The sequence below is a fragment of the Alligator mississippiensis genome, chromosome 11 (assembly GCF_030867095.1).
Source record: "Alligator mississippiensis isolate rAllMis1 chromosome 11, rAllMis1, whole genome shotgun sequence".
NCBI classification, from domain to species: domain Eukaryota; kingdom Metazoa; phylum Chordata; order Crocodylia; family Alligatoridae; genus Alligator; species Alligator mississippiensis.
This window is the reverse complement of record NC_081834.1, coordinates 48,893,380-48,902,202: the sequence shown is the minus strand read 5'-3', so window position 1 is coordinate 48,902,202 and position 8,823 is coordinate 48,893,380. Positions and strand designations below refer to the sequence as shown.

The window sequence follows — 8,823 nt, the reverse complement described above, 5'->3', positions numbered from 1 at the left end:
TCCACCACACCAGACGCACCAGCTGCATGCAGCTCTCCATGCTACATTGGAAATCAGCTCAGTTTAAGCAGATATGCCTCCTTAAAAATCAGCTATTGTATCAGCCCCCAAAATCTCTGTTGGTGCACCCCTTTTGTGAACGTTATCTATAGTATGAGGAGGGGCACTTGGCAAGGCAAGGATGCACATAGGGGTAGGAGGAAGCATTCTCTGTCCCGAACACTTCAGCTTTTAACAAATACATGCTAAAAATAGCCAATACCTACTCCCAGGAAAGTTTCTACAGGAAACCTGAAAGCCAATTTGCCACTTAAAAAGAATGGTTTAAACAAAATATTTTCAATCAGCTAGATTTCTATTGTCCTGTTTTCAAGTGCTCAGATTCATACCTCTTAAAAGCATCTGAATTCCACAGGATAGATTCACAGTCGTTTCTGGATATTGAAATACAGTGACTTGGGAGCCAAAACTGATATAGACCAGATGAACAATAACATCTAGTGCGACCAGCTATAGGCTGTTAAGAAAAAGAAAAAGAAAGTAAAAGAAGAAAAGCATATAGCAAAAGCTGCTTTAATATAACAACAGCAATTTTCATGAAGATAAGTGAAACAAAGTTATTCTTATTTTGCTAGATCTCTATGCCATATCATTTCAATTCTACCAAACCATTTATAAAATATAATTAAAAATAAATATGAGTTCTATAAGGCTTTTGATAAAAATTGTCAATTAGTATTTCAATTAATGTGCATAGATTTTATTTAGTGGAAAAGATCATTTCACTTTTTTAAGGGACGTCCCACCCATATTCAAAGATTAATTCAGAACACTTGTAGTATCTGCTTGAATGACACACACTGCAAAATACACCATGAAGCGCCTGACTAGGAGTGGTACAGGTACAACACCTGAAGACTAGCTTCCATAACGTTAGGAACAGAAACTCTCTGAACCAAAGAGCAGCTGCCTCTTCGTACTAGATAAAAGGCCACAATCTCACTGGCTTCTCCATTTCTGCAGGGGTGGTGGTTGCTCTGCTGGACCAACTGGTGTTCAACTGTGCAGAAGATATGGTGGCCTTGCTATGCTCTATGTTCACAGGCCAAAGTACTCCGACACAGATAATGGAAGTGCTGTTAAGATTTCTTTGAGACTGTTTTTTTGGAGTGTGTGATTTTACCAGACCCAGAGTGTCAAACCATCCTTGATCTCCAAATCAATCTGGGACTCTGCAGTCCTCGGCCTCGGTGCCTGTTTTCCTTCTGGCAGAGTGAACTAGAAACCCTAGAGCCCTATAGCTACCAAACTTTTTACATACCATGTAGGTAGAGAAAGATAACTAGGATTTTGCCCCTTACATGCAAAGCTAGGGGCAAGGGAAACTCTTGAAAAAGTGGACCCTGGTTTCCTCTCTGAGAGAGCACAGACCCCAAAGTAACTGGGAGATACAGGGCTGTGAAGCACCTCTCAAAAACTATCCTTCTTACAGTGTGGGTGTCAAAGGCATTAAAACTGGAAATATATTATATTAGACATATATTAATAGCCCTAAATATGGACTGAGTTAAATCTTAGACCTGCTATGGTGAAAGGGGTACAATATCTGGAACTGCCTCCAAGAGAGCCAGACTTTCACCCCTTCTTTGCAAACATTTCCTCCTCCTCAGGTTTCTGTCAAGTTCATCAACATACATAGTTACCCTGACAGGAATAAACTGTTTTTATTAATAATTTCCATCTTCTAATTCTTAATTGTATCCTCTGATTTTTTCAACATCAAAAATGAAGCACATTGGAACACATTTGGAGTTAAAAAATGAAATGAAATAAACTAGAAGAAGTAATAATTAAGAGTAAAATGTATATGATTTTATTTAAATGTAATACTGGATAATATACTTTGTGAGAAACATTTGCATGCCACTACCTCTGTCATTATCATGTGGGGATCTGTCAGGAGAAAAATGGAGCTATTTGCAATAAAGATATGTCTGTTTTTAAGAGTCTGTACTTTTATCTGTATAAAGTAAGACCATAAGAAAACAGTAATCGTTTACCTTGAACTGCTGTATCTCTTTGTGTGACCGCTTCAGTAAAATGTTTAATTCCTTCCAAGAATGCTGTCCTTTATATAAAATGAAGCTCCCCTCCCGGCAAATCTTTAAAGATCTAGTCTCCCATATTCTATTATATTCCTAGAATATGTTCTTTTTCCCATCCTATGGTACATGTTCATTTGCAAGAAATAAAGAGTTATTAACTCAAATGCAAGTATGCAAGCAACCCATGTAAATCTCTTCTTTTCTGTCTTTTCTTTAAAATTAAAGAAGTGACTGTTCTGCAAGGCATGGCACTCCTTTAGTATGGGGCAGAAGTAGCTTTCTAAGGAAATAAATTATTTTATAATCCCTCAGGCATGAACTCCATTTAAGTTTCAAAATTAAAAGAATATATTAATAATAACTTATGTCCAGAGCCTGAAAAAATATTTTATGGGTTGAAAAAATGCAACATGGCTACTATATAAAACCAGTCTGAGATGAATCTGAAACAAAGACCCCCACATTGAATAAAGGGGCATTGTAACTCTTTCAATCCTGTGTCTGCAGCTCACTGAGTAAATTAGGTAGCAGAGAGAGGGGAGGAGGCATGCCATAAAAGTCTGGTCTTTAAAAAAGCCAAATCCAGTTTCTGGCCATTACATTACTCATTAGCAATTGCTCATAAATCTAAGGGGAGAAAAATACACAAACTTTGCTGCACTTTAGGGACTCTTGTCCCGAGTCTTTAATTAAAGTTGCTCTCTCTGCTCAAGCTGGTGCTCGGGCAGCTCTTCCTTCATTCAGGTGTTTGAAAACTGTGCAAACGTCTGCTCAGGGCAATTCCTTGGCAACCTCTGTTTTGAGGTGGAAGAGAACAAAGCATGTCATGATGGAAAGAAGACACTATGTTTCAGTCTTTCTTAAAATAAATTCTAGGGGTAGGGTTTGTTTGTTTTTAAAGTGGGAAATGTTATATTTGATTTTTTTTCATTCTAATACAAAATCCCAAATCTCTCACTGGTTGATTTTCCAGTGGAATGAGACGTCTGGGTTGTGACTCACTCGACATGATGTTTCTCCATCAAGAACATCAGTTCCTGAAGCATTTGTGCACAAGACATCCCTCTCGTATGCACAGCTCGGAACAGAGAAAAAGCGAAGAAGCACAGTCTGGGCAGATAGGCATCTCCGAATTTGTTGGATGTAAATTATGGTAGAAGAACAGGCCCGGAGGCCACTGATATGCATAGAGTCCACTCAAACGAGTGGAATCTATTCCTTGATTGCAGACCACAGACTCAGGAGCTTGATCTCAGACTGTTTCTACCTTAGTCTAATGTGTATGCGAGGGCATCTGTAGCTCTCCTTAGTGCTTTGAAAAATCTCTTTAAATTCTGCCAGTCAACACAGAGTCTAGGCTCGTGGTTTAACAGAGCCTCACTTACACAAAAAGCAGAACTATGTTGCAGCAGGGAGGGAGAGACCTCTTCCCCCTAACTAGCAGACCTTTGTCAATGAACATTTAGAGACAAGAGGTCTGAGAGCTACTCAGAAACATTTTCACACTGAGGATAAGACAGTGTGGGACACATTTCCTGCATTACAAACAAAAAACTCCCAGTGACCTGAAGAAGAATTCACTGCATTTGACAGCTTGCCAAAATCTATCCCAACCATGCAGTTGGTCCAATCAAATTTATCATTCACAAAAGTGCTTGCTTGTCACATGTGTCCTGGACTATCCCAACCATACCATCACTCCTGCAGTATTAAAACTCCCTACCACCACTGCCACGTGTTGCACATGTGATTCTGCAGGCTGCTGATGGGCGGTACAAAACTAGCCAGGTGCGAGGCCCATCAGCAGCACCCAGAGACACACATGCAACCAGCCGCTGGAGGAGGGGATGTGCTACCAGGTCCCCTGGCAAGCTAAATACAGCATCTCATAATCATCTCATAATACAACATTACGTACACAAGTTTAAGGCAAGGGTCTCAACAATGTAAGTAACAAGGACAACAACAATGGTACAGCAATTATGCCCAAAAGAATGAACAATACCAGGGAAAAGAACAAGTTACCATAAGAAATGCTGGCATGGTTGCTCCATCCTGCTTTCCACTTCTGCAGGAAATCCCAAGATACCTCACACAGCTTCCTAGTCTGTCAGCCCTCTCCGGCCCCATCCACTGCTCTGCACACCAAACGGGACCTTGTCTCCTGCAGGAATGGGGACCTGCACTTCCTCATGCATCCGCAGAGTCCCATCAGCTCTCTGGACCCACAGTGCACAGATCCATGCACCAACACTGCAGCTCTCTCCACAGTGGCACTGGGAGCAGCAGCTCATTGCATCCCACTCAGTGGTGGCATATTCAGGCTGCTTCTGGGGCAACTGCTCTGCCCTCCTAGTCATCTCTACCAGCTCTTCTGCCACCCCATCTTCATCATGACTCATCAAAGCCACCCATGTGCTAGGCACACAGGCTTTTATCCCTTCTGGAGGCTCCACCCCACTATTGAAAATAAACCAAGGGGAAGCCTGAGAAGTTAGTTCCCCCTCAGGTCCTCCTTTTCACCTCACCTCTTGGTCAGGGCAGGGCAAGCCATCCTTCTACTTTCTCCTGATTGGTGGGGGAGATAAATGCCCCCACCAATCAGACTGAGCCATCCAGCTCAAGACATCAAGCTGGGCTGCTGCTGAACACTTGGCCAGCCTGCCACATCAATAAATTGGATCAGACTACAAACTAAAGATTGAATATCCCAAATGAGGTGCCTAGAGCTCCTAAAATATCCCTGATTTTGGGAGGAACCAGCATTTTGCTTACAATGGTGTAATATGGAGACCCAAACTTACTTTTATTGCACATTTCCAATGGTAATTGTTGTGTTTCATGCACATGAAGATGAGTGCCGGTAAGGACCATGGCATAGGTGTTCTGGCCTAATGTGAAGGCTGTTGGGAGAAGGCAGAAGCTATGTGTGGACTTCAAATCTTTGGCCAAGTCAGAGATTAGGAATCAAGGACGTAGCTATACGATCCATTGAGGCCAATGTGAGGCAAAGCCCTGGTCAAGGTTCAGGAGTCAGGAAGTGAGCAAACAAAGCAAAGAGGAAATTCTAAGAGCCGGAGCCAAGACACGCAAGTGAGCAGAGTGTTTACATCAGTAGGTTCAGATGCTCTTCACCCAAGGGTGCTGAGGGAATTGGCGGGAGTCATAGCAGGGCCCCGGCATGGCTCTATGAGTGCTCGTGGGCCACTGGTCAGGTACCAGAGGATTTAAAAAGGGCCAATGTGGTCCCCATTTACAAGGGGAGAAGGGAGGACCCCAGCAATTATAGGCCAGTCAGTCTTACCTTGGTCCTTGGGAAGAACTTTGAGAAAATTATCAAGGAGCACATCTGCAAGGGCCCAGCAAGGGAGGTAACGCTCAAGGGCAACTGGCATGGGTTCACTGAGGGCAGGTCCTGCCTGACTAACCTGGTTTCTTTTTATGACCAGGTCACAAAGTCACTGGACGAGGGTGTTCGGGTGGATATTGTCTTCCTAGACTTTAAGAAGGCCTTTGACATGGTTTCTCACCACAATTTCTTTAAAAAAAAAAACTTGGTGACTGCGACATTGATGCTTACACAGTGAGATGGGTGGCAAAATAGCTAGATGGTCATACCCAGAGAGTGGTGGGGGTCGTTTTCGTCCTGGAGGGATGTGGGCAGTGGAGTCCCCCTGGGCTCAGTCCTAGGGCCTGTACTGTTCAACATCTTTATCAACAATCTGGATGTGGGGGTGGAATGCACACTGTCCAAATTCGCTGATGAAACCAAGTTGTGGGGTGAGGTGGGCATGCTGGAGGGGAGGGACAGAATCCAGCTAGATCTAGACAGGTTACAGAGGTGGGCGGATGAGAATAGGATGGACTTCAACCCTGACAAGGGCAAGGTGCTGTATCTAGGGAGAAGGAACCAGCTACACACCTATAGGCTGGGGAACACCTTTCTTGTCAACACGGTGGCAGAAAGGGATCTTGCAGGCCCTGCAAAAAAAGGCTAAAGGGCCTGAATCTATTCAGCCTCCACAAGAGAAGGCTGAGAGGGGATCTGGTGACCATTTACAAACTCAGCAGGGGGGACCAGCGGGAATTGGGGGTGGCTCTGTTCCCCTAGGCACCACCCAGTGTTATTAGGAATAGCGGCCAGAAATTGTTAGAGAGAAGGTTCAGGCTGGACATCAGGAGACGTTACTTTACAGTTAGGGCTGCCAGGCTCTGCAATGGGCTCCCAAGTGAGGTGGTGCTCTCTCCTACCTTGGGGGTCTTCAAGGGGAGGCTGGACAGATATTTAGCTGGGGTGATGTGATCCTGGCACCCATCCTTGCCCCGGCCAGGGTGTCAGACCTGATGATCTGTTTAGGTCCCTTCCAACCCTAAGTATGATACCATGAAAATAGAGCTTTTCTTCTCTTCTGTAAAACCTATGGCTGCCTAGACAGTTGCTCTTTGGAGTTCTAAATACATGGGGATTTAATATAAGTGATGCTGTGGGGGGTTTATTAGAGCAAGTGTCTGGGAGTCACTCTAATTAAAACACCCCCTCACACCTCAATAGAGTGATTCTGGTGGAAAAAAAACAATGCAATCGAGACAGGAATCAGACATAAAGTATCGTGCCTTGCTCTTAAAAATAGTTTTTTGGAAAGATCTACAGCTAAGCACTTAGGATCATAGGCTGAAAGAGACCTCAGCAGGTCCTCTGGTCCATGCCCCTACTGAAGACATGTTCAACCCTGACTAAACTACCACAGCCAAGTGTCTGTCTCACCTGCTTTTGAAAGTTTCCAAGCATGGAGAATCTGGATCCAATGCCTGAGCATACCCGAAGCCAGCTAGTTCCCCCTAATTGCCATCTCCAAGTTCCCCTGTTGCAGCCTGAAGCCATTGCTCCTAGACTTGTTCCTTACAGCCTCAAAGAACAACCCATCTCCATTCTCTCTATAAACACTCTTCATGTATTTCAAGATTATTATCAAATCCCCCCATCAGTCATCTCTTGTACAGCCAAATAACCCTTGTTTTTACAATCTTTCCTCAGAAGCCTTTTATCCCGGGGCCCAGATCTTTTTTGCTGGCCTGTCACTTGACCTGTTTCCTATAGGAGGGCTTGGGCAGAGTGAAACTGAAATACAAAGTTTCAATCCCCTATAAAGTCTTCAGTGTATGCAATAATTTGGTTAAATCGCCTGCAACAGAAGAACACCTGTGATCTGAGGGAGTGGGGTGGATTTCCTCAAACCTGATTCTAAGTGTTTAAGTGACAGAGCCCAAAAGCCTGTGATTCTCAGTAGGGCACTGGCTGTTAAGTGACCACGAAAATTTAGCTTCCTTCTAAATATTCCAGAAAACCTTGCTGGAGGCCTGCTCGGTTTAATGAGACAAAGCACATAGTAAGCTACAACTTCTGTCAATCTTGCTGGAAGTGTCTGCATTTCCCAATCCATTTTCTGAGGGCATGTAAGACATCCCTGTTTCTCAGGCTGTAGATGAGTGGATTCAGTACTGGGGGGACAATGGTGTAAAATAGAGACACAATCTTGTCTTGCTCTGGGGAGTGGTAGGAGCTGGGTCTCATGTACATGAAGATGCCTGCCCCGTAGAACATGCAAACCACAGTCAGGTGGGAGGAGCAGGTGGCCAGAGCTTTCTCCTGTCTGGTAGACCTCATCCTCAGGACTGCAGCAAGGATGTGAGCGTAAGAGGCTAGGATGGTGGAAGAAGGGATAAGGAACATAATGATGCTACACACGAACAGCAGGGTCTCATATTGGGATGTGTCAGAGCAGGACAATTTGAGCAGGGCTTGGACCTCACAAAAGAAGTGATTAATCTCTTTAAAGCTGCAGTAGGGCAAGTGCATAATAAAAGCTGTAATAATTAAGGCATTTACAGATGCCCCAATCCAGACCCCACTTGTCAGGCCCTGACAGACTCTCCTGCTCAGGAGGAGAGGGTATTGCAAGGGGTTGCAGATAGCTACATATCTGTCATAAGCCATGACTGCCAGGAGGAGGCACTCTGCTCCTCCCATTGTCAGTGTGAGGAAAATCTGAGCCCCACAGCCAGCTGGAGAAGTGGGGTTGCCTGGGGTCAGGAAGTCTGCTGCCATTTTGGGGACAACAATCAGGGTCTGACAGATGTCCACAGAGGCCAGTTGACTTAGGAAAAAGTACATGGGGGTGTGAAGGGATGAGTCCACCTGGATTAGAAGTATGAGAAGAGCATTCCCAGACAAAGTGGCGATGAAGGCTAATAAGATCATGGCCATGGAGAACATGTGTACATTGGTCCGGCTCAGGAGTCCCAGCAGAATGAAGTCCGCTGAAGAAGTTTCATTCTCACTCTTCATTTCCTTTCCATGTGGCTTTGCCTGAAGTCCTGGACAAGAACCAAATACCTGGTGGAATACGCACACGCTTCCTACTGGATAACACTCATGGAAGCTCAAGCAGCAGGCAGGTTTTCTTCTCCTGTGGAAGAAATGCCAGACAGTATGGTTGATAAGACAATAGCCTCACTTCCTGGGGAACTGTGTAATTAGGCTAAAGATTTCCTATTTTTAGCCTAATATTTCTATCTCCTGCTGCAGGCCCCACCTACAAGTGAGCTGCAGTGGTTTAACTCATGGTATGTCTGTGCTGCGGACACAAAAATGATTACAGCACAGATTACCAACCCACGGCCTGCAGGACCTTTGAATCTGGCCTGACCATTTTGGAGC

At 44.5% G+C, this 8,823-nt stretch overlaps 1 protein-coding gene across 1 annotated transcript; it reads right to left on the bottom strand.

The window, feature by feature from the left end:
* Window positions 1-3,098: 3,098 nt before the first annotated feature.
* On the bottom strand, window positions 3,099-8,568 carry LOC132244070 (olfactory receptor 2T27-like). Its single transcript, XM_059714998.1, has one exon. It carries the CDS (start codon window positions 8,449-8,451, stop codon window positions 7,510-7,512), a length of 942 nt encoding a protein of 313 aa, XP_059570981.1. The 5' UTR covers window positions 8,452-8,568; the 3' UTR covers window positions 3,099-7,509.
* Between the last annotated feature and the right edge of the window lie 255 nt (window positions 8,569-8,823).

Coding starts and splice junctions, on each gene's coding strand:
- LOC132244070 (XM_059714998.1), bottom strand. CDS start 8,451: ATGAAGAGTGAGAATGAAACTTCTTCAGCGGACTTCATTCTGCTGGGA.